A 26394-nucleotide genomic window follows, 5' to 3' on the forward strand; every position below is an offset into this window, starting at 1 on the left:
TGAACACAATCATGCATCTGTACCTGGCTATGCTAATATTCTATATAAGGAAAGTAGGCACCAACTTTCCTTTATAGCATAGGTGTCTGTTTATAGAATTACTCTCAAAGTGCCCACAAAGAATGCATTTGGACCTTTACTCTATTCCAATAGGAACTATACTTCGCCAAATTTGCTTAAAGTTTACTATACCAAGGAAATATTATTTGAACCTGTTACCTGTCCAAGTGTGCAATAGTGACTATTTCTCCTCCAACATAGTAGTTCAATCTGTTCACAGAACTGGTGTAGATAAAGCAGTCGCCTACCCACAATCCTGTCTTTACAATCTCTTGAATTTCACCAAGAACCTGCAAAAAAAATGAGATTTTTGCACTTTTCAACATACAGAAGATTAGAAAGAATTACATAAAAAGATATCAATACCTGTCTGTCCACTCATTGGTATATACAGTAAACTTCTAAAGAATAGAAAAATTTACCAAATCTGGTATGCGGGAGGAAAATCTGAATCTCAAATCAATTGGAAAACCAGAAATATTAGGTTATATTTTCAGACAACTAAACCTTACAAATAACAATAATAAAGAAAATAAATTCCTATAGTTTTCTACAGGAAACTGATAGAAGCTGTTAGATTTGTTACAATACTGACTGATGCTTGAATCCAAAAGTCCTTCCTCCACCCAACCCTTCCAGCACTTTGCCAAACACACCATGAGTAGCCAGGTAGGGCAGCTGGCAGTGGATGATTCCAAAATGTCCTTTTAAAGCCTCCTCCCCCACGATTCCAAAGTCACACATCCACAAACATTTCAACACACAACCCATATAATGTACTGCACTCATGCCCACACACGGTCACTAAAATACCACATCTCTCTCCTCTCACCTAATGCCCACATACATAGTAACATAGTAGATGACGGCAGAAAAAGACCTGCATGGTCCATCTAGTCCATATATCTGTCTTCAGCATCCTTCAGTTTTAGAATTCCACCATGGTCTGTCTCCTTTTCTTGGATATACCTAAAGAGTCTTGTCACCTCATTTTACATCTTTGGCTTTTTTTTACTTCTGCCGTTCCGATTTCTCCTTTTGTTTCTCTCAGCATTACTTGATATTCCTTTGGGGGGGGGGGCATTAAATGGGTTAGTTTTGCACATACCATGACAGGAATGAACCTCATTCCTAATCCAGTGTCCATGATCTCAGTCTCTAAAATTTACTACTGCCAACACTCACATTGTGCCAGAGAGATTCTTTCTAGAGTTCATAAGATGTAACATGTATAGGTAACTTATCCAGGTGTGCTTGGAAGTTCTTTTTGATGATCCTTTCAGTGTTCTTCCTTTAGTGATGTATATTTTGTAAATAGCCTGTTAGAGTTCATTTGGTCAGCACTTACCCATGGGTAGGTTTGTAAATGGGGCAATTACATGTGGAGGTGGTGCTACTTTCTTGTGTTAAGTGCAGACACCTGCATTTGGAAGGCACTGTGTTCATGCCATTCACTTTTTCAACAGGTATATTTGTACAATGGCTACTCCAACTGCCAGCAAATACACGTGCACTCTTGCAAGTATTTTAGAAAAAGCTTTGCATCTAAAATACCACCTGAACTGAGAAAAAGTCCCAACTCAGACGTCTCAATTGAAATCTCTACATTCTGTGCAAAACAAGGTTCTAAATATTTTCAGTGAGTATATAAATGTAAAACAGTGATAATAATTAAGTGAATGAGTAAGGAGAATTGAAGGATCTCACACAGTCATGTTATTTACAGGGCCTAACCAGAAGGGAGGCTAGGAGTCCATGAAAGAATGATAAAAGAATGGACAAAAATGGCACATGCTTAGCATTTTATAGCAGGAACTAGAAATTCTTGTCATTATCTAACAATGAGATCATTCCACTGCAGTTGCTACATTTGAGGAAAAAAAAAAGTTTAAAACATTTGGAAGAAAATATACAAGATATTCATTATAATTCATAATTTAGATTTCATGCTCCATTGGGTCTTTAGATGTTTTTGAATGTTATAACAGAATGCTTGAATATCTAGCAAGGGATAGGTAGAAGAAAGCTGGGTAGATTTATGCAAGCATTTTCCACAGACACTTTAAGTGCATGTCTTGACTGGCAAATGTGACAGCCCTGTTCTTGTTTGGTATTCTTCAGTCACTCTATCATTTCTGGATTATTGATCTGTCTTACCTCAAATGCATCCTCAATGCCATCCTCATTCATTCCTTCGTGTGTTTCCTGTGCAGTTGCCACTTTCTCAGACAGATACTTTAGAATGAAGAATGATTCCTCTGTGGCAATACAAACAAGCTCACCAGAGTCTGACCAGAAAATCTAAAACAAAGCAAGACACATTTTAGCAAATAATACTTTAATTTCAGGAAATGTGAAAGAAACAGATTATGTTAGCTGAAGCTACAGATTATAATCAAGATGGAGGACCAACTATAATCAGGAGTGGCCTAGTGGTTAGGGTGGTGGTCTTTGGTTCTAGGGAACTGAGTTCGATTCCCACTTCAGGCACAGGCAGCTCCTTGTGACTCTGGGCAAGTCACTTAACCCTCCATTGCCCCAGGTACAAATAAGTACATGTATATAATATGTAAGCCGCATTGAGCCTGCCATGAGTGGGAAAGCGCAGGGTACAAATGTAACAAAAATAAATAAAAAAAATAAAAATAAACATGGGCTCATTTAAGATGGGCTGCATGTTTTCTATCAATTGCATCCTTACCATCCAGGCCTCCCTCCATCTCCACTTGCACCCTGCCACCCCCGCCCCCCAAAACAAAATTCTTCTAAATCTGAATTGTAACTGAGGAGCTTTGTACATTACTCAGAAGATGCTATCTTGTACTTTTTCATTGAATGTTTTCTTCAAGGCCGTTCTTGGGAACCAAGCCAATTAAGTGGTGCTATCTTGCTTAACAATGAGAGGAATTATCCCGAAATGGCAGTCAAAGCAGAACCTTCTCAAACAGGATAACAGCTGGTTACTTGCTCTGTTGGATACTTAAAACATCCACCTTCTGTGTCCCAGGCAATATTTCAAAAATTCTCAACAGCAACAGCAATACTTGTCTTGAATCAATTTAATAGTAGAGAGGCTGTTCCATGATTTACCACCATTTGAGCAAAGAAATATTTTCTTGTATTACTCCTTACAGCAAGTCTCATTACAAGCAATTCTCTAATCAAATACCTAGGCAATGTACTAGAGAGTGTAAACCTAAAAAAAAACCAACTCCTCAAACACAGCAAAAACCTTTGCCTAGCTTTTGACTGTCCATTTCCTTCAATCCCACACCATCCCAATCAATCAATGGCAGGGAGATTGACTGCTTTTTTACCATCAGTGGGCAAAGATCATTATGGACACATGGGTTCTTTCAATCAAGTGCAATGGATAGGGACTTCAGCTAACCAGTCTTCACCATCAAGCCCTCCATCTTTCCAGCCACCACCTCTTCCATTAATTACTCTACAAAACAAAGTCAACTCCCTTCTTCAAGCTAAATGTATCGAGGAAGTTCTCCCAAGCCAGAAAGGTTGAGGGTTCTATTCAAATTATTTTCTCATTCCCAAGAAAAAAGGAGGACTATGTCCCTATCTTAGATCTCAGAGAAGTAAACTGTTACATTCTAAAAGAAAATTTAAAAATGAACACCATGTCTACAATTCTTCCTGTCCTTCGCCAAAATGACTGGTAGGTCACTGTGGATCTCACAGATGCCTATGTTCACATACCTATCCATTCTTCTTTCATAAAGTTCCTGCGCTTCAAATGTCTCTCATCATTATCAGTACAAAGCTGATAACTTTTTATCCAAACTTAGAACTATCTAAGAACCATGCCGTAAACAGTGCCAATCAATACCTTCTTCAAAAGCTGAAAAGTGAAAAACTACAAAAAGTTACTGAAAGATAGAATATGCAAACAGTTACTCTTTCCTATTACAATGGATTTCTGGCTTTTCTTAGTAATTAAGGATCCTCTATGCTTATGCTATACTTTCTTGGTCTGTGTGAAGAAACAGTGTGTTTTAAGGCAACAAAATGTATTGGATATTTTCCTGCCTAAATTAGTTCTGAAGTGTATTTCTCTAGTTTGGCCAGCAGGTGGTGCATGTTTATGTTTAAAGCTGTTATAGATAATTGAATGATTTTTTTCCTTAGTTAACACAGATAATAGGAAGTGCCTTGCAGTGATGTAACCAGTTTTTATTTGAAACTTGACTGATCTGGGCTCTGATTGGCCTGGAGTTTTGAAATTACCCAGCAATGGCTGGCTGTTGTTTCAATTTCAGCCCGGGAGAAGAGCGTGTGAAAGCTCTTTGCTGAAACCCTGTAAAACAGTTACATTTGATATGTTTGTGCAGCGCTGCGTACGCCTTGTAGTGCTAGAGAAATACTAAATAGTAGTAGTAGTAACTGGTGAGCAGATATATGCCCTGATCTCCCCAGATACATTGCAGGAAGTAAACAAATGTTTAGTGTTATAATTGATCTATATTTCAGTTACCTGTTGTTGTTTGCTGATTGCACTTCTTTTGGTTCATTGTTCAATTTTTAAAGACAATAGACATTCCTTTTCAGTTTATTGCCTCTACCTGTCTGGACTGATAAAAGAATCCTGGTGGTTTGTGTGTTGGGTCTGTGGGTGCTTTCTGGGAACTGTGGGAGCACTGGGGATAATTTGAGAGCAGGAGACTCACCCAGAGGCGTTTGTGACCCAGACAGTGGGAGGAAGGTGCTAGTGTAGAGCACAAGCAGCAGATGAAGGCAGACCTGAACTGTGCTGGGGATAGACTCTAAGTTGCTGCAGGGAAACCGCTAGACATTTCGTGACCGTCTGCTAGAGTTTTTTTTTTTGCCTTGAGTACCTTTACTGGGCGGCTATTCTATGCATTTACCACTGTTGTTGTGAAGAAATTTTTACAACACTTCTCCCGAGTCCTGATATCCAGTAATATCATTTGAAATAAGCAGAAAACTTACATGCTTTGGCTGAATTTCAATTCTGCGTATCAGCTCTGTGTTCTCCCAATCGTAAAAAGCCAGGCCATTTACAGATCTAACACCAAGCAGGAAACCACCATAAATACCTGCAAAACATGTCAAAGGAGAAGGTCAACTCCCTGCCTGAAAATGGAAAATAAAACTAAAACAACAAGAAGTCCGAAAAAACCTTGTCTTACTCTCAGCTCCAAAATCAGGTTTAAAAGACTTCTTTTCCTTAAAGTTCTTAAATATCTTGACAGCGCTGTTGCTCTCTCTGATTGCATACCTAAGGGACAGAGATATACGAGTATTATTCCTAAGTTGTCTTAACAAGAAGCCACCTACGCTGTGCTGTATTTTTAGAGATCTCCTGACAAAGTTAAGTTAGTCACTTGTAGCAGATGTTCTCCAAGGACAGCAGGCATATATTCTCACAAATGGCTGTCATCCGCGGTTGGGGCACTGCCTTAGTGGCAATACATTTTGCCAGTGTCCGCACTGGGCTCCATCAGGTGACATCACCCAATTGTGAAAATATCATGCCTGCTTATCCTCAGAGAATCCTGTTATAAATACAGCTTGTATATTTCATTCTTAACACTTATTTTTGTCTTCTCCTCATTTATCACCATTTTGAATCCCTCTTCGCAGACAGTGGAGACAAATTGTAAAAGACATATGAAGCATTTACATATGTAAATGACCATGATGTGAACACAGCTATTTTAGAAATGTACTATTTACACACAGTCTCTTACTATGCAGTTTGTAAGGGGGTGTATTGTGAGTGGGACAACAAAGTTACTTAACAGTAGCAGGTGTTCTCTGAGGACAGCAGGCATATATTCCCACAAGTTTGTGGGTGGTGTCATCCACTGAGCCTGGTGCAGACACTGCCATAATACACTGTCACTTTAAAACTTTGAGGTAGTGACCCCAACATACACGCGCAGGGTGCCTTCCTGCCCTATGCTTGAGCATGGGGCCAGTAGTATAATACTAAAGCTAAGATAATTCTAAGGGGAGGCGGGAGAGATGTGAGAATATATGCCTGCTGTCCTCGGAGAACACCCGCTATAGGTAAATAACTTTGCTTTCTCAGAGGACAAGCAGGCATGATATTCTCACATGCGGGACTCACTATGACTTATTTAATTTTATATACTGCCTTTCTTGTAGTATAGTAAGCCAGTTTAAGCTGCTAGGCTCACAAACATAATAATAATCTTGAGAACTAAGGAGAAAGTGAGCCTGCTGGGAAAAAAAGGGCAGGGGGGTGGAGTTGAGGCAAAGATTTTATGGGACTGTTCGTCCAAACCAGCTATCCCGCCTAGAATGCTGCTCCAGTCAGTACTGAGCAGTAAAGGTGTGGATGAAGGCCACATTGAAATTTGCAAGGCAGCAATCAATGGAGGCAGAGCAGATATGGGCTACTGAAGTTGCCATGGCCCTTGCATTGTGAGCAGTGACACAACCATGAAGAGTCAGCCCAGCCTGAGCATATGTGTATAAGATACAGACAACCAGCCAGCCAAGACGAGATAGTACATTTGATGACGGGAATCCCTAATCTGTTCGGTTCGAAAAACAAAAAAGCTGGGAGGACTTATGAGGTTTTGTACTATCCAGATAATAAGCTAGAGCACGCTTGCAGTCTAAGGTATGCAGTACTACTTCTCCAGTATGAGAATGTGGCTTAGGGAAAAAGACAGGAAGTATAATGGACTGATTGAGGTGGAACTAAGATACCACTTTAGGGAAGAATTTGAGGTGGGCTTGGAGAACAACCCTGTCGTGGTAGAACCTGATGTAAGGTGGGTCTGCCACAAGGGTTTGAAATTTGCTTAATCGTCTGGCAGAAGTGCTATTAAAAACAATACCTTATACGTGAGGAACTTTAGCGAACAGGAATGGAGAGGTTCAATTGGAGGTTTCACGAGAGCTGTGAGGATGACATTGAGATTCCATGTCACTGGAGGTGGCTTGATAGGAAGTCTGGTATGAAATATACCTTTCATGAATCTGGTAGATGAAATTTAATGTGGACAATTGCAAAGTGATGCACACTGGAAAGAATAATCCGAATCATTGTTACCTAATGCTGGGGTCCACCTTAGGAGTCAGCACTCAAGAAAAAGATCTAGGTGTCATTGTAGACAATATGCTGAATTATCTGTCCAGTGTGCAGCAGCAGCAGCCAAAAAAGCAAACAGGATGCTAGGCATTTTAAAGAAAGGAATGCAAAATAAGATCAAGAATAGATGCTAAATAGTAGTAGTAGTAGTAGAGGAATTGGAAAAGGTTAAAAAAAGAGCAACCAAATGATAAAAGGGATGAAACTCCTCCCCATCAGAGGAAAGGCTAAAGAGGTTATGGCTCTTCAGCTTGGAACAGAGACGGCTGAGGAGGGATATGATTGAAGTCTATAAAATCCTGAATGGTGTAAAACGGGTAAAAGTGAATCTATTTTTCACTCTTTCAAAAAATACAAAGACAAGGGGACACTCAATGAAATTCCATGGAAATACTTTTAAAACTAATAGGAGGAAATATTTTTTTCACTCAAACAATACTGAGCTCTGGAACTCGCTGCCAGAAGATGTGGTAACAGTGGTTAGTGTATCCAGATTTAAAAAAGGTTTGGACATGATCCTGGAGGAAAAGTCCATAGTCTGTTATTGAGATGGATATGGGGGCAGCCACTGCTTGCCCCGGGATTGGTAGCATGGAATGTTGCTACTATTTGGGTTTCTGCCAGGTGCTTGTGGACCTGGACTGGCCACTGTTAGATGCAGGCTACTGGGCTAGATTGACCTTTGCTCTGACCAGTACGGCTATTCTTATGTTCTCATGACTTATCAAGGGATCAATGGAAACTGGCTTATTATTGACCCTAGAGTGAAAAGCACTAATGTGACCAAGTTAGTTTTGAGTCCTGAATCTGAAAGATGGAGGAGGTACTCCACAAGGGTAGGGAGAGAACACTGAGCAGGGTTGAGTGCTCTGGCTGTACGTCAGAGGGAAAGACTTCTCCACTTGAAATGATAACATTTCTGTTTAGGTTTCCTAGATACTAAGAGTATTCTAGAGACTCCATCTGGAAGGTTTAAAGAATTTACGTCTATGTGGTCACAAACCAAGACATCAGGGACAGAGAGCAAGGGTCTGGATGGAGGAGGGACCCCATGTTCTCTATTGTTAGGGTTGGAAAAGGATCTAACTTCAATGGTTCCCTGAACGATAACTCTAGAAGAAGAGGGAACCAAATTTGATGTGGCCAGTAGGGAGCAATTAGGATCATGATCCCTTGGTCTCAACATAGTTTGAGAAGAATTTTCTCCAAAGAGAAGCAGTGGGGAAAAGGCGTATAGACACTGGGGTCAAGACATATAAAAGATCTGTTCCCCAATGGAGCAGGAAGACATCAGAGCCTATGCAGTTGGGAGCAGATTCTGGAACAAAAGCAGGGAAGCTGCTTGTTCTGAGGCAAAGCAAACAGGTCTATTACTGGGGTCCACTACTGCTGGAATATTTGACGTGCCACAGGCATGTTTGCTAGTTAGATAAACAGCTCTTATAGAGATGTTTCAAGAAGCTGCCCAAGTCCATGTCTGCATTGCTTGTCGACAAGAGGCGGTAAGAACTAGGGCTGAAGCTTAATAAAAATTTTAATCGCAATTAATCGTGTGATTAAAAGCAGGGCATAGACAGCAGTCCATTGGGGGGGGGGGGGGGGGGGAAGAAAGGACTTGGGGGGGGGCACACATTTTCTCCCCCTCTACCTCACTGGATATCATACCTTTGCTGGTGAGAATGCCAAAGCCCCACCAGTCGAAGAAATTCACTGTCAAAGCAGTCCCCTTCCTCCTTGTGCTGCCTCAGGAGCAATAAAGTCACATGCACAAAATTGGCATGCTTGGGGAGTGCAAGCGTTGGTGGCAGGAGGCACCTCGCTGACTTCCTCATTCCCGAGGCAGTATGAGGAGGAAGGGAGTGACTCAGGCAGATGATTTCTTCGGCTGGTGGGGCTTGAGCTACCTCACCAGCCATTGAACAGGTACCGCCGGGATAGTGCGGAAGACCTTACTGCCACCTCAATGTGTGGCGGTAAGGCCTCCCCCCCCCCCCCCCAATGCAGAAAAGCAATACTTACCTTCTACCCAATGCGGTAAAAGGGGGCCTCGGTGAGCGTCAAAAACAAACGCCGATGCCAGTGCAGGTCCCCTTTTGCTGCAGGTTGGTAAAAGAGGCCCTAAGTACATAAGTACAGTACACAAAACACTTACCAGAAATAAGTAACACTTACACAGATTAGTCATGTACAACACTATCATTCTGTTTAAAACTGCATGCAGGCATTACTGAGCTTATTCTAAGCAAAGAGGCCAAAGACTTAATATATAGAAATTAAAGTCTGAATCTAGCTACGAAGATCAACAGTGAAGAAAGCAGCTGGCAAAACCCACCACTTAGATATTCTGCAGCACTTACTCTGATGAATCATGGGCCCACACAAACTCCTGCGCAGAACCGAAGCTCTTGTTTCTCAAAGCCATAGCTGTGTAGATAATGTATTCTCCATCTCCACACACCACGACAAATCTAAGGGGAAAAAAAACCTCAATACAAATCAAAAACAAAAATACATACAGGATCAAATACGTACAACAGAAAATCAAAAACAAAAATACATAAAACGGAACAAAAGAAACCTTCAATGCACTCTCTCTGTAATCTACAGGTTCCTTAAAGTAACAGGAAGCATGCAACACAACTGTAAAAGAAACCAGCCGAGGCAAACAGAAATCCTCCAGCTAAATCTTCCACTGCTAGGTTTTCCAGAATTATTAGAAATACCATTTTAAAATATGTCTGCCAGAGCATGTCCAGTTACTTCACTGTGGGCAAGCACTTTCTTTGTGTATTATGGAGATATGGCTATTTTTTTGGCTTAGGCTAAAAAGGTGAGAAAAAGGAGAAATGAGGAGGAATATTGCAGGATTTGCAATCTGGAAGAGAGAAAGAAGCACAACAGTTCTACACCTTAAAGGAGCTGATCAGGAAAAGGAAACTGCTCACTATTGAAAAGGAAAAATAAGTCAAATGAAAAAGGAAAAGCACTAGCAATTTCTTTTGGAAACATCTTTAGTAGGTACTGGTGCTTTAACATGTATGATATAATAATGGTCTTCTCACATACTGTACCATCATATATATACTTTGGAAGGCTTGTGAAGTCCTGCTAAATTGTCTCCTTTTCTAAATCAGATTGCTTAAAAAAGCCTCCAAAAGCAAACAAGGAATATGCCATTAGAAATATGTTCCCAGGTGGCAGGACAACTGGGAGTGGACATTTTGGAGCAGGCAATTGGTGCCGGACAAATTGGTACCGGAGCATTGAGGTGTCAGGGCAATTGGGAGCAAACTCTTTCCTGGTGGCTGTTTCTTCCGCTAGAAGGGTTTCTGAGTTACAGGCATGGTCTTGCAGGGACCCCCTTTCTGCAGTTTTCGAAGACAGGTGTGTCTATGCGCACGGTTCCTTCCAAAAGAGGTTTTGTCATTTCACCTCAATAAGAAAATTTTCCTTGCGTCCTTTCAGAAGGAAGATTATGGTGAGGACTACGCCTTCCTACATCTTCTGGATGTGAAACGTAACTGGTAAATTTGGTGCTGAGCAATTAGAGTGGATAACTTGGTGTGTACAATTCATCATAGGATAATTTGGAGCGGCTATGTTGATGGAAAATAGCGGCTAATTCGGCACAGAACAATTAGTAGCTTTTGATGTCTCATTAATCACTCTACTAAGAGGTGAAATCATGTTTTTTGAACCGCCTATGAAACATCTCGCTGCTGGAGAACAGCTTTCTTTGCAGAAGAAGAAATACCAGAATCTCGATAGTTGACGGATTACGCTAATCGTTCAACTACGAATTATTTGCCTGAATGCAGCTACAACATTAACTTGAATGATTACATTGCTGAATCCTTCACACATCTTTTTGAAAACAAATTTGCTTTAATTGATTCTATAGCGATAGTCCATCCTTTAGAGAACATCAACATTGGCTTTTTAAAAAAATATTTGCTTGTCAACAATCGATTTGTAAGACTGATTTTTATTGTGTGTTTTCTTAATAAAGCCTTTACAAAGTTTCATTTAATCACTGTTTCTCTTACAATTCACACTAAAATGTCTGCACCAATTTGTCCACCACTAATTGCTTGCTCCGAAATGTCCGTGCCAAATTGCCCTGTTCCCAATTGCTCTAGAACCATGTTCCAACAAAGGTACTTATTTTCTTGGTCACACTAATCTATGTTTTAAAAAAAAAAAGGGCTCAATAGGCTAGAATCTCCATCTTGTATTCATCCCTGGCTCCTAAATGAGACAATTTTTTTAAATGTCTTTTTCTACTTTGTCAATAAGGCACAAGACAACCAGAACTAACCAGTAGGATACTCCTCTGTTCTGCAGAGATGCCTGTGGCCATATTTTTGAAAACGGTACCTGAAAGATATTCATGTACCTGGCTTGTGTCATTCAAAAGTTGGACGTTTCAGTTTGGAAAATGGCTATTCATTTTGGACATTTTCAGTGCAAAAACGTCCATCTAAGCCATAATCAAACATGAATCTAGAGGTGTTTTTCCTTTTGATTATGGCTATAAGATGGCCCTGTGCTGTGGAGGACTTGCAGCCCATCTGCATATCCTCACAGCCTTCTCCGAGGTGACTCCCAGGTCCACCCTGATCCACTCAGGGCCTTCGCTCCAGGTGCCCAGTGCTACCACCAGTTACCTTCCAGGTACTGTGGAGGACTTCATATGGCTGCATATCCTTACAGTCTTCTCCGGGGTGACTCCCAGGTCCACCTCGATCCACTCAGGTCCTTCGCTCCAGGTGCCTAACGCTACCACCAGCTGCCTTCCAGGTGCTATGGAGGACTGGCAGCCCATCTGCATATCCTCACAGCCTTCTCCAGGGTGACTCCCAGGTCCACCCCAATCCACTCAGGTCCTTAGCTCCAGGTGCCGAAAAACATTGCATGTATACACTTTGCATTTTCTCTCCTATTTATTATGGCTCCTGTACAGTTTCTCTTCTTGGCACTGTGCCTTCCCAATCACTTTCTCAATCTGAAACCATGTATACCGAGGGAACATATTGCCCTCCTTCTGCTTCCATCATCTCACCATCCCTTTTGTCTTCTCCCTTTTTCTCAGCTGTTAACCTTCAACATTTCCTTCCTTTCATTCAACCATCTCCTTTCTGTCTGATTACATCTCACCTGTGTCGCTGTCTCAATGCCTCTTCTATTCTTCTCCATTGTCTCTTGCTCCTTCTCCTGCTCTCCACTGGGGATATCAATCCCAATCCTTGTCCATTTACATCAACTCTCATCCTATTAATGCAGGCCACACCATGATATCTCAAATCTAATTTCTTGACTTTTATGCACCATATTTGTCCCTTTACGAAGGTTTCAAATTAACCCGACGCAGCCCTGATTTGTTCATACACGGTATCTTCAATAAAATCTTTTTGTTGTGATATTGATCTGCTGGCTTTCATTCCCTTCCTTTCATTCAACCATCTCCATTCTGTCTGATTACATCTCACCTGTGTCGCTGTCTCAATGCCTCTTCTATTCTTCTCCATTGCCTCTTGCTCCTTTCTCCTGCTCTCCACTGGGGATATCAATCCCAATCCTTGTCCGTTTACATCAACTCTCATCCTATTAATGCAGGTCACACCATGATATCTCCAATCTAATTTCTGTTCCTCTCCTCCTCTCTCCTTCTCTGCCTTTCTCATGTGCTCTGTGGAATGCCCACTTTGTCTGCAACAAACTTTCCTACATTCACAAACACTTTCTCTCTTGTACTCTCCACCTGTTTGCCCTGAGACTTGGCTTTGCCATGAAGACTCTGCTTCAGCTGCAGCCCTGTGTCACGGAGGTTACTTATTCTCCCATACTCCTCGCCTGGTTGGCCGCAGAGGTGGTGTCAGGCTACTACTCTCACCCTCTTGTAGATTTCAACCTCTTCTTCCACCTCAGTCTTGCTGCTTTTTTTTACTTCGAAGTCCATTCTATCCATCTATTCACTCCTTTACCTCTCCGAGTAGCCATCATTTATTGACCCCCTGATAAGTCCCTTTCTTCCTTTTTCACTGACTTTGACTCATGGCTTTCCTTCTTTCTTGAACCTTCATCTCATTCCCCCATTCTTGGGGATTTTAACATTCATGCCAATGATCCCTCTGACTCTTATGCTTCCCAGTTTCTCAATTTAACATCCTCTTTCAATCTTCAACTGTGCTCCAATACCCCTACTCACCAGAATGGCCACAATCTTGACCCTCATCTTCGTCTCCAATTGCTCACTCTCTAGTTTCTCTGCCTCAGCTCTTCCCTTCTCTGACCATCATCTGATAAAACTTTCACACTTAAAAAACCCCTCCCCCTAGTCCCATCCAATCTCCACCAATACATAAGAATCTTCAGGCTAGAGAATCTTCTACTCTGTCCTCCAGGGTTTCAAACCTCTTCTCAACCACTATGTTATCAAAGTCTGTCAATGAGGCTGTCTCCTCCTATAACAATATTCTCTCCTCTGCTCTGAATACTCTCGCTCCTTCCATTCCTCGTTCTGTAAGACATACCAAACCCTAGCCTTGGCTGACCTCTACAGTCTGCTACTTACATTCCTGTGCCCGATTCTGCCAAACGCCTTTGGCTGAAATCCTGTGCTCATGCCGACTTCATACATTTCAAATTCTTCCTAACTTCCTTCCAATCTGCTGTTTCACTTGCCAAACAGGAATACTACATCCATTTGACAAACTCTCTTGGGTCAAACCCTCAATGTCTCTTTGCCACACTGAACTCTCTCCTCAAAGTGCCTTCCTCTCCAACGCCCTCTTCACTATCTCCCCAGACTCTAGCTGAGTACTTTTATGATAAGGCTCACAAGATTAACCTTGAATTCTCAGCCAAGTCACCTCCACCTCTCCTTCCCTCACTCCATTCTCTCAGTCCTCCTTTAACACCACCTGAAACTAAACATGACCAAAACGGAGTTTCTTATCTTTTCCCCTAAATCAACCTCTCCTCTTCCCCCATTGTCTATCTCTGTAGGTAACACTCTATTCCTCCCTTTCTCATCAGCTTGTAACCTTGGGGTCATCTTTGACTCCTCTCTCTTTCTCTGCACATATTCAACATACTGCTAAAACCTGTTGTTTCTCTATTATTATCACCAAAATGTGTCCTTTCCTTTCTGAGCACACTACCAAAACCATTATCCACACTATTATCACCTCTCACTTAGACTACTGCAACTAGCTTCTCACAGGTCACCCACTAAACAATCGCTTTCCCTTCATCTGTTCAAAATTCTGCTGCACAACTTATATTCAACCAGTGTCACTATGCTCATATTAGCCCTCTCCTCAAGTCACTTAATTGGCTCCCTATCAGTTTCTGCATACAGTTCAAACTTCTCTTACTGACTCACGAGTGCATTAACTCTGCAGCTCCTCAGTACCTCTCCACTCTTATTTCTCCCTGCACTCCTCCCCGGGAACTCTGTTCATTGTGTAAATCTCTCTTATCTGTACCCTTCTCTTCCACTGCTAATTCCAGACTCCGTTCCTTTTATCTTGCTGGAATATGCCTGGAAAGACTTCCTGAGGTAGTATGTCAAGCTTCATCTCTGGCTGTCTTCAAATCTAGGCTAATAGCCCAACTTCTTGAGGTTGCTTTTAACTCCTATTCACTTGTTTAGTATCCATGTTTTATCATTCCCACTTTAGTAATTCTCTTATCCCTTATTTGTCCTGTTTTGTCTGTCCTAATTAGATTGTAAGCTCTGTTGAGCGGGGATTATCTCTTCGTGATCAACTATACAGCGCTGCGTATGTCTAGCAGCACTATAGAAATGATTAGTAGTAGGGTTTTTTTTTTTTTTGGGACGTTACGAGCATGACTTCTTTTGGACTGGACTTTTTTTGAAAATGCTCCTCATTATGTTATTGTAAACTCCAGTTATTAGTAACTAGGTGTCATAAAATAGGACCTGTGCTAAAATAGCACAAGTTAGTTGTAAAAATAACACATCTTAATGGTAGCTAGAGATTGACACATGGACAAGGACCCGCGATAACCACAGGGACGAGAACAAACTTTGCCCCTGTATCATTTTCTACTTTGAAGCCTGTTAATAAACTGGACATAAATATTTGAGTGATGCAGATGACAATATTTTGATTTATTGGAAAAACAAGCAAAAATGCTGGCCATAACTAGCAAAATCTGCACGGGGGAGGGGGGTCCTGTACATTCCTGCTAACAGTACATTTTCTAAGAAGACATCTATTGCAGGAAGGACTGTGGAAGACAGGAGAGCTAGACTGAATCTTGAGATTGTTGATAACTTATTCATTCACAGATTTAAAAATCATAACAGTGCTTCATATGGCATATTTCTCCCCCACTAGGGCATACAGAACAGGTTGTATTTGCTACCCTTGTACATTTTAACAGGATGGATCAGGATTCCTTGGGGTAGTAGTTGTATTGTTGGGGTTGGAAGGGTAGAGAGAGAGGGGGGGGGTGTTATTATAGTTTCTCATTGTTTTCTATTTGTGATTTCTAAACAACAGCATATTGTTCCTTTTCATACTTTAATAAAAAGATGTAAATATAAAATCATGTGTTTGAGGCTTCTGCAAATAAGGAAACAGTCCATGGAGATGGGGTGGGGACAGGGATAAAAACTTTGTCCCCGTGTCATTCTCTAATGGTAGCCCACAATGACAACTACACCCCTAAATCAAAAAGTTACTGTTACTGAATTTCTTTTAGCTTCTATCTCTAGAAACAGAGCTTCAACAACTTAGAGAGAAAAATTAGCTGATATTCTCAGGGTACTTATGTATCTTTTTTTTTTTTTTAAACATTTCACAGTAAAAATAGGAATATGGATCTATGGATTTCAGGTTTCATATCTGGATAGCAAAATGTTCCAAAGATGAAAAGCATGCAAGCAACGATAGTAGGTATATCCAGAATCAAAGACAGAGGAGTTCGGACATAAGACAAGGCCCAACTGATCGCAGACCACAAACATCACCACATTTGGGAAACAAGGTAAAGAATGGCTGTCTGATGTCACCTTTAGAGAATTTTTATGATGATCGTTATTTAAGTTTTAAACATTTTGTAATTATTTATCTATTTATAATTCTTCCCTTTGTAGCCTTTGGGGAAAAGGCAAACCACAATATAACAGTGAATAATAATGAATTTACTACTGCGATATAGGATTTCCACACTATTATATGCATGCAGCAATTACTGTTAATTTGGACAAACTCTTAGCCAACAAATTTTTTATCATTAGTGTCCTTTTCTCACAGTTCACTATATCTAGAAATTATATGACAGTAACTGTCCAAGTACAACTTGGATTTTCTAACATCTTATTACCGTCCATTTGGGTTGTGCTGAATGGTCTGAGGATATATCTCACAGCTTCCCATATCCTTCACAGCCAAAGGCAGTCTTTCTCCATCCTTGATTTCGGCATCTCCCATTGCTTTTAGGTTTGCCTGCTGAACTTCAGAATGTTTAGCCCAAATTATCTTTCCATTACTATCCATGGACATAGCAGGTTCTTCTCGACCAAGCTATGAAACAGACACATAAATCTGTCAGCTGCAGAACAAAAGGTCAGAAAACTAATGCATTACATTACATAGAAGAATCCTGAATAACCACCATCTACCTTGTCAATTAATATTAAAACTGCGAAGCAAGATCACACCACTTCTATGAAAGATGATGTTTTAATTTGTTCCCTACCATTTTATTCAGGAAGACACAAGATTGGACGAGTAAATCAAAATAAATTCTCCTTCGGAATTTTTTTTTACATACATAGAATGCTCCATGTCCAATAGTAAATACTGCATGCTAGATTTCTGTCTCAATAAACTAACCCTGTCCTCATCCACATGACAAAGTTTCCCATATTGTCTCTTTATGTACCTAGATGTAAATTAAAACTCCAAGGGCATATTTCAATTCATAATCCTACACCATTTTCCTTTCTCCCTCTTCCCATAGAGCTGTGACTTACTGCCTAAGGATCACAGTCAGGTCCCAGCAACTCTAATTGTCGATGTTCAAAAGATCTAGGTGCCTAAATACAATGATCAGCATAAAATGAATACTTTTTCTCTGCTGAGCACCTGGGCAGATAAAGGTGTCAGGGGCACGTAAGGGAAAGCTAGGCACTCAGCACACCCAGTAGCAGGTCTAAAATTAGACACAAAAGTTAAGACACATTTTCACACTAACTCAGGCATCTTATTTAGGCTGAAATGTCGCTGAACTTTAGGTACCTAAACCTTTAGGGACTAGGACAGAAAATCATGTCCTTGAAAAATTGGTCTGCAGAGCACCTGCCCATCTGATAACAGGTTTGAGAAAAGAACTACACACCTTAACAATGATGCTGCCTTCATCATATCCCAGAGCCACATTATTGGATCCCCTCAAACTGGCCACACACCATACTCGTTCCATGCCGTAATTCAGTGTACTTTCCAGTCGATACGTACTGGAATGCCAAATACGGACAGTACCTGAAAATAAAATGTCCTTATGATCACACTGACATTCAAATGTTATAAACCTTTAAATACTGGAATGAATTGTTTATCAACAAGATATGGTCCATAAAGCATTAGCTTGTGCTGTTAGCAAATGACCCAAAAAATGATTTAATAGTAATGAAGCCATAAATTTGAATAGTAAAAAGATGCAAGAGACTACCGTATATACTCGACCATAAGCTGAGATTTTGACCCCCCCCCCCCCCCCAAAAAAAAAAAAGACGACCAAAAATTGGGGTCTTGGCTTACAGTCGAGTCGGAACGTCTCTCACTCCCCCCCCCCCCCCCCAAACATGTGGTGACCAGCATTTGCTCTTACCAGTAAGCCTAGACCCAGACTGCTGATGCCGACACTGATGCTGACATGGAAGTTAACTGCAAGCAGAGCCGGTAAGGAGCCTTGAGCATGTGCAGGTGCTCAAGTTCCCGGACCAGCCCTGTTTGCAGTTACTTCCATGTCAGTGGTCAGAATCCAAGCTTACTTCAAGTAAAAGAAATGCGTGGGGGCCATGGGGGAAGGAAAATAGATCAGTCAATGCGGGAGGGAAGAAACTAGAAGAGGGAGAGAAATGCCAGTCACTATGGGAGGAGGAGGGGGGACAGGGAAGAGGGACAGAAATGCTTTCACTATGGGAGAGGAATACTTTAATATACACCCCTATATCTGAATTAACACGTTTCCTTCTTTTTTTAGGGGAAAGATGTTATATCAGCTTATATTCGTGTACGCTTATATTAGAGTATATAGGGTAATTAAAAAAAAAAAAAAAAAGAAGACAACGACTATTAATGCATAAACCTGACAAACAAGGAAATAAAATTATTTCCAAACTATGCGCTAAGCCAAAGAGTTGGGGAGTCTGGTTGGTCTCCTTTCCTTGACCTGCACAAGCTTCTTTAAATATTTATGGAATATTCATTACCTAGGACTATATTTGGAAACTGAATTTATAAGATTATCCAGGATAGGGTACTGTTATATCTTGCTGACTGGTATGTCAGTATGTCCCTAGTAGGGCATTAGGCCCTGCACAGCAAGACTGTTTGGTAGTTCCTAGTAGTGTGAGGCTGACAGCAATCTCATAACGAGTTTTCTTGAATAGGCCTTAATGTTTGGAATAGTCTTCCTTTGAAAAATCAAGCTGTCTGAGATGCTACTTCCTTTCTGAAAGCTTTGTAAGTCCAGTTTACGGTACTTATATACTGATTGCTCATATTGTTACCTGTTATTTTAATTTCATGTTTTTAAATGGTGCTGTGAACCACAATTTGTTTTTTAAATTTTACTTGTTTATTAAACCACAATTTGTTTTTTAAATTTTGTTTATTAAACCATCAGAACAAGTATAGAGCAAGCTGAGCAATAACAACATAGTGCCGCCAAATTTTGAAAAACATAGCTAAGCACCCCCATCACAAGCTGTGAACCACTTTGAAGCGTTATTGGGAGAAGCAGCTAACAGACTAATAAATAAAATTAGCATGTCACAGTTACCACAGTGCCTTGACGCTTAGTGTGTTCTAATTTCTATGTTAACTGCATAATGTGGAATGAGCAGGAACTGCACCTTGCATAGTAAATTGTAGCATACTGTTACCACAGCAGATAATGGTTATCACTTAATGCCACTTCACAGGGGGGCAACAAGTGTATCCATGTTATTAATGATGCATGTAATGTGTGCTGATGGGGCAATTCTATAAGTGGACGCCTCGTTATAGGTGCCCCGATGCCGCATGGTGAGAGCCTATTTTATAACGGTAACTGGGTACCCAGATGCCGTTACAGAATACTAGCATATTCTGGTATTGATGCACCTTACATTTAGGCACTCATAAGTTAAGCTAGCCATAGACGATGCAGCTGTGGACACACAAATACAGCAAGGGTACACGTAACCTACAGTATTCTGAAAGTAGCAAGTACATAAGTGGCAGCCCTGCCCATGCCCCTCCCATGGACCCACCCATGTATATGCCTCACTTTGGAATATACGTTCTATGCCACTTATGTACGCCCTTATGGAATAGCATTTAGGTGTTTTGCTGCCACTTATCTCAAAGTGACAGTAGGCACCCTGTTATAGAATTGCCCCCAAACCCCCTCATTCTATAATATGGTACATACATTTACATGATTAGAGAGTTGCATGGGGACAGAAATTTTTACCCATCCCCAGTGGAATGTAAGCCATACCCACCTGCATCCGCTAAGATCCATTCCATCCCCACAATTAATTTTCTCCATCCCAATCCATATCTGCACGAGTCAACAGCATTATTTGCTCATTCGCAGCCCTCTGTTTCTTCCGAACCCCAACAGCCTCTCATTGTTTTTTGGACAGTATTCTCCTCTTCCTCCACTTTCTATCTCAGTTGATAACACCCTCATCCTCCCCGTCTCATCTGCCCGCAACCTCGGAGTCATCTTTGACTCCTCTCTCTCCTTCTCTGCGCATATCCAGCAGATAGCCAAGACCTGTCGCTTCTTCCTCTTTAACATCAGCAAAATTCGCCCTTTCCTCTCTGAACACACCACCCGAACTCTCGTCCACGCTCTCATTACCTCTCGCCTGGACTACTGCAACTTACTCCTCACCGGCCTCCCACTTAGCCATCTATCCCCCCTTCAGTCTGTTCAGAACTCTGCTGCACGTCTCATATTCCGCCAGAACCGATATACTCATATCACCCCTCTCCTCGGTCACTTCACTGGCTTCCGATCGGATACCGCATTCAATTCAAGCTTCTCCTTCTTACCTACAAATGCACTCAGTCTGCTGCCCCTCACTACCTCTCTACCCTCATTTCCCCTTACGTTCCCGCCCGTAACCTCCGTTCACAGGATAAATCCCTCCTCTCAGTACCCTTCTCCACCACCGCCAACTCCAGGCTCCGCTCATTCTGCCTCGCCTCACCCTATGCTTGGAACAACCTTCCTGAAGCCTTACGCCAAGCCCCCTCCCTGCCCGTCTTCAAGTCTTTGCTTAAAGCCCACCTCTTCAATGCTGCGTTCGGCACCTAACCCTTACCGTTCAGTGAATCCAGACTGCCCCAATTTGACTGCCCCTATCGGACCGACCGTTCACTTGTCTATTAGATTGTAAGCTCTTTGAGCAGGGACTGTCTCTCTTTGTTAAATTGTACAGCGCTGCGTAACCCTAGTAGCGCTCTAGAAATGTTAAGTAGTAGTAGTAATAGTAGTAGCAGGTCTTTTTCTGCCGTCATCTACTATGTTACTATGTTATGTAGTTAACCAATGGGTGTTCCAAGCCTCAGTCTGGTGTTCCAGCTGCCTCTCTTAGCATTCCAAGCCGCATTCTAGAGCTCCAACTGCCTCATTCTGGAGTCCCAAGACATTTTGACTGGAATCCCATGGCAACTTCTTCTATCCCTGCAGGAACCCTGTGGCAACTTCTTCCATACATTCCCATAATTCCCATTCACAAGCAGCTCTCTAGTGCCAATTGCATGCATAAATTTATAGAATACTAGCACTTATACACTTAAATGTACACTTATGCACTTAAGTGATTCCTGACGGCTACTCTATAAATGACTAACAAAATTCACTTAGCAAGTAAACGCGGAGGGGGGGGGGGGGGGGGTCTTCACAGGGAGCAGCATGGTCGGTGTCAAAATTTACAAGCTACTGACAAGATATAAATGGGTCCGCCTAAATGTAGAAGTATTGATGCGGATTTATTCTACAATGGAATCTTGGTGCTCAGCTGCTGTTATAGAATTAGCACTCAGCATGTGGCATCCAGGTGTCTAAATTGTGGCACTCAGTTATAGAACTGCCCCCTAAATATATTTTCTCTGTTTTAACTGCATGAGAAGATGCTGGGCCTACCCCTAACAGTTAATGCAGAGGCTCTGCAGTTATCGTGTGGTACTTTGAGCAGTTACAATGTGGTAACTGCAAAGTTTATGGTACTTTAGAAAAAGGGTCCCTTACTAATTTTGTAATTAGTCTGCAATGTGTAACTCTATTTATAGTTGAACAATGATGCAGCTGTGCCAGCTGGATACCTCAGAATATCAACCTACTTGCTTTCTGGCCCTCCTATGTTGCAATGATGTTAGCGAAAAGAGGGGAAACGTATGCTTGTACTCTAAAATTGCTATGGATGCAATAATAAATACAATATACTGTTCTGGTTGATTCTAGTGTGAAAGACTAACTCCACATACTGGCTGCCTCCCACATAATACATTATGCATAAGAAAGGAACATTACCATCTTCAGAGCCTGTAATAATGATAGGCAACTCGGGATGGAAACTGACACAGGATACATTCTGTGCATGTCCTTCCAGGGTCTGAACACAAGTTTTATTCTGAAAAGAAAGGAACTGCTTTTACAAATAACCCTTTCACACAAAAATTAAAAACGGATGATAAAAATCAGAAATAAGTTGTATTGATGCAGCATCACACATCCCAATGACTACACATGCTCAGGTACCTGACCTGTGGCAAAACGTATCTAATGTCAAAAACCTAGCTATCTCAAGGCGTCATGGAGAAGACACATTGCTATACTGTTTTTTTCCCCACCATATAATCATATTTCACATGAAATTCAACTAGGCATTTGACCTTATTGTGCCACAAAAATCAATATGAACACAATTTGAAATAACAAGCCCTAGAAAGTCTTCAGCAATATTTCATTTCTTTAGTAGGTGACGATTCCTTGCTTAAAACTACGGATTAAACCATATTTGGATTCTAAACAAACAGAGGAGACGCTAAAGGAATGCAAAATTTTACCCATCTCAGCAAACTATATTTTGAAGACAAAGGGATCTGGTCATGATATATAGAGGTGGAAAAATATTTAGAAAACGTAGGCAGTAGTCAAACATGTTTAGGAACAAGGGCTAAAAAATGCATTTCTCTTCTAGTTCGAACCTAGACCTGCAACAGGCACCAATTTTTAAACATTTGGGCGATTTGCACCCAGAAATGTTCAACCTGATATAGATTAGCATATTTTCCAATACACTGTAATTTAGTATTATATGTAACTAGTAAAAGAGGCCCGATTCTGACAAATGAACAGGTGCTAGGAAGGTTCCACACCCCCCTCCCTCCCTCTCTTCCGAGTTCCAGCCCCCTCCCTCCCTCCCCTTTGAGTTCCAGGACCGCCCCCCCCTCCCCTTCGAGTTCCAGGACCGGCCCCCTCCCTCACTCTTCCCTTCGAGTTCCAGGACCGACCCCCTCCCTTTCAAATTCCAGGACCGGCCCCCTCCCTCCTTCTCCTCCCCTCCGAGTTCCATGCCCCCCCTCTCCTGCGAGTTCCAGACCCCGCGCCTTCCTCCCTCTCTCTCTCACCTCTCCGAGTGCAAGCACAACCTCTCCTCCGCCTGGCCCTCGCCTTCCTAAGTGTCGGCTGTAATTTAAAAATTCTTACCTCGGGATCCGGTGTCAGTAGTGAAGGCGAGCGGCGCTTCAGCCTGCCTTACCATCTGTCTCAGCTCTGCCTCTGGTCCCGCCCTTCCAGAAACAGGAAATGAGGGCAGGACCAGAGGCAGAGCTGAGACAGATGGGAAGGCAGGCTGAAGCGCCGCTCGCTTTCACTGCTGACGCCGGACCACGAGGTAAGAATTTTTAAATTACAGCCGGCACGTAGGAAGGTGAGGGCCAGGCGGAGGACAGGTCGTGCTTGCACTCGGAGGGGAGAGAGAGGTTAGGGAGGCACGGGGGCATGTAACTTGGAGGGGAGGAGAGGGAAGGAGGGGGGCCTGCAACTCGAAGGGGAGGGGGACGTCCTGCAACTCGAAGGGAAGGAGAGGGAGAGAGGTAGGGGGACATGGAACTCAGAGGGAGGACAGGGGAGGAGGGAGGGGGGCGATTCTCTACTCACCTCCAACGTTCTGTGGCTGGCTGGTGCTGGCTTCCCTTTCACTGATCCGCCCTCTGACGTCATCGCCAGGGCGAACCAATGGGAAGTGTGTTACAAACCCAGACATCCAGACGGAGGTGCAAATTATTATATAAGATTTATTTCTAACATGTTTTATATAATACTACGAATCTATAGTTTCCTAGTTTTTCTTCATATTGAAATCAATGTTAAAACTTTCAGAGTCTGGTAAGTTAAAACTGATTTAAAAAGTGTTCTGGAGGAAATGAAAGTAAGCAGAAACAACAAAGGTTTCATGGGCCCTTCTACTAAAAAGTGTGCCACGCAATTAATGTGCAAATTAGCACACAAAAATGATTAGCTGTTACCATACTGGCTTGACAGTGCACTCTAATTCCTGTGTTAACTACATGATATCTTTGGGGTGGGAACTCAGCAAGTTATTTACTGCAAACTGCCACATATACAGTTAGCAAAAGGAGACAGTAAGTGCATCTGTGCTGATTGAGAATAATCATAATGCTAAGTAAAGAACTTTTATGCTGTAATTGCAGAAGTGTCTCAAGCCAGCACTGCACCTTGTGAGATGCCCCCTACAGCCCCCACTTTGCTCACTGCATGAGAGACAATGGACAGGCAACAATTTTTACACCCTGTCTCCCTTACGTCCTGTGTGGCCGCACTGCTCGCACAGCATTCGGGACAGTCCTGGGTAACATCAAGAGAAATTAGGTCTTACCTGATAATTTTCTTTCCATTAGTCTTTCCCACTATTCCAGAACCTGTGGGATAATTGCGTCCATCAACCAGCAGGTGGAGATAGAAAACTGAGCTGTTATATACCTCTCTTGACATCCGGTCAGCTCCTCAGCATTTATGTAGACAAGCAGTAAAGAGAAATTCAAAATAAACACAACAACCTTAAACAACCTGCTAGCCTACATTGGCTACCCGTTAAAGACCAGGTCACTTTTAAAGTTTGCACCCTGGTACATAAAATCCTCTACGGAGAAGCTCCAGCTTATATGGATAACCTTATCAACTTACCACCTAGGAACTCTGACAGATCATCTCATTCGTACTTAACTCTCCATTACCCTACGTGTTCTGTCCTCAAGTATAAAGCCAGTTATGCATCCACCTTCCCCTATGTTGGTGCTCATTTGTGGAATGGATTACCTAAATCTGTAAAAACTACTCCCGATCATCTGACCTTCAGAAAAGCACTCAAGACCACCTTATTTAGAATAGCTTACGCTAAAGTCCCGCCGTTGCATCCCTAACTGTTGAACTGTATCTATCTTAATGACATCCTCCACTTTCTTACCCCTTCCCCTTCTCTGTAACTACTTACTGATCACTCCTACTTCCATGCACTTGATTGTTTATGCCAAATTAATGTATGCCTTTTCAGCCCTTTACTGTTGTAAGCCACATTGGGCCTGCCCGCGGGTGGGAAAATGTGGGATATAAATGCTATAAATAAATAAATAAACCTAAAACTAACCAGATGAGCAAACATGTGTGGACCTCTCTCATCTCTAGACAACTTGTAGAGAACAAGAGATATGTAGGAAGCACTATGCAAGGTGACGGTCATTATTTGACCCAATACTTCGCACCGGCTAAAAATCTCAGAAACCTCAGGTGGGCCCGCTGGAATAGTGATAAAGACTAATGGAAAGAAAATTATTAGGCAAGACCTAATTTCTCCTTCCATTTCATAGCTTCCCACTATTCCAATCCCTAGAGTGGGCGAGATCCTGATGCTGCCACCCTAAGGGCCAAAGCTCCATAACTGGCTTCTGAGTGTGCCGCAATGTCTACCCTGTCGTGCTTGGCAAGGGTATGCAGTATCGATTTGCAAATATCTGCCAGAGACAGTACAGTAGTCTCCACCCAGGATGGCGCTGTACGACTTGTAGAATAAGCCCGCAAGCCCTGAGAAGCCTGCTTCCCTGCAAGCAAATAAGTTGACATAATAGTCTCCTTCAGCCATTTAGCAACAGTAGGCTTGGAAGCCATGAGGCAAAGCCTTTGTTTACCAAAAAAACAAAAGCAGTCTGTCTGATTTGCAGAACTTATTCATGACTTCCAGATATCTAATGAGGACTCTATGCACATCGAGAAGTTTTAAAGAAGAATACAGAGACTCTTTGTCCTCTCTGCGAAAAGGACAGAAGTTCTACAAATTGGCTGCAATAAAATGCTAAAACCACTTTCAGAAGAAAGGAAGGAACAGTGCACAGGGAGACCCCTGCCTCCGAAATGCAAAGAAAGGGATCCCAGCAAGAGAGCCTGAAGCTCTGAAACCCTACATGCTCAAACAGTCTCCAAAAACGCTGTCTTTAGCGTAAGATCTTTCAACGAAGCCTTTCGGAGTGGCTCAAAGGGAGGCTTCTGAGGAGCCCCAAGGACTAATTAAGGTTTTACTCTGGACATGGCGTAAGAAAAGGGAGGCTACAAGTGGCCCACGCCCACAAGAACCAAACGATATCTGGGTGAGCTACAAGAGACGTCTTCTGAAGTCAGCTCCTGAAACAGGCCAAAGCCGCAACCTGAACTTTCAGAAAACACAATGCCAATCCTTTCTGCCTGGAGAAACACTAGGATGTGCGAGATCTAAGCAGAGAAGGGAGAAAGTCTGCACTCACAACACCTGCATCGAACTGTGCACCGGCCCTCCTGCAGAGCCCAATGACTATGGCATATTCAGATACTGCCTTGAATATGAAGATGTACTGCCTCAAATCTGAAGATATGCTGCCATCAACCATTTCCTCCATGTCCCACAGGATTCCTGGTTG

The 26394-nt window shown here is 42.1% G+C and overlaps 1 protein-coding gene across 1 annotated transcript in view; it reads right to left on the reverse strand.

Moving 5' to 3' along the window:
- Positions 1–26394, reverse strand: part of COPB2 (coatomer protein complex subunit beta 2) — an 88971-nt gene that overhangs the window by 27529 nt on the left and 35048 nt on the right. The window contains exons 7-14 of the mRNA XM_030216370.1: positions 21956–22055; positions 17540–17682; positions 16523–16722; positions 9520–9630; positions 5226–5314; positions 5026–5132; positions 2218–2361; positions 220–350 (exon numbers count right to left, since the gene is read on the reverse strand). Of these exons, the coding sequence (XP_030072230.1) occupies positions 220–350; positions 2218–2361; positions 5026–5132; positions 5226–5314; positions 9520–9630; positions 16523–16722; positions 17540–17682; positions 21956–22055 (1025 nt within the window). The remainder of the gene's footprint in view (positions 1–219; positions 351–2217; positions 2362–5025; positions 5133–5225; positions 5315–9519; positions 9631–16522; positions 16723–17539; positions 17683–21955; positions 22056–26394) is intronic.

Source organism: Microcaecilia unicolor, chromosome 10, assembly GCF_901765095.1.
Source record: "Microcaecilia unicolor chromosome 10, aMicUni1.1, whole genome shotgun sequence".
In the NCBI taxonomy this organism is placed as follows: Eukaryota; Metazoa; Chordata; class Amphibia; order Gymnophiona; family Siphonopidae; genus Microcaecilia; species Microcaecilia unicolor.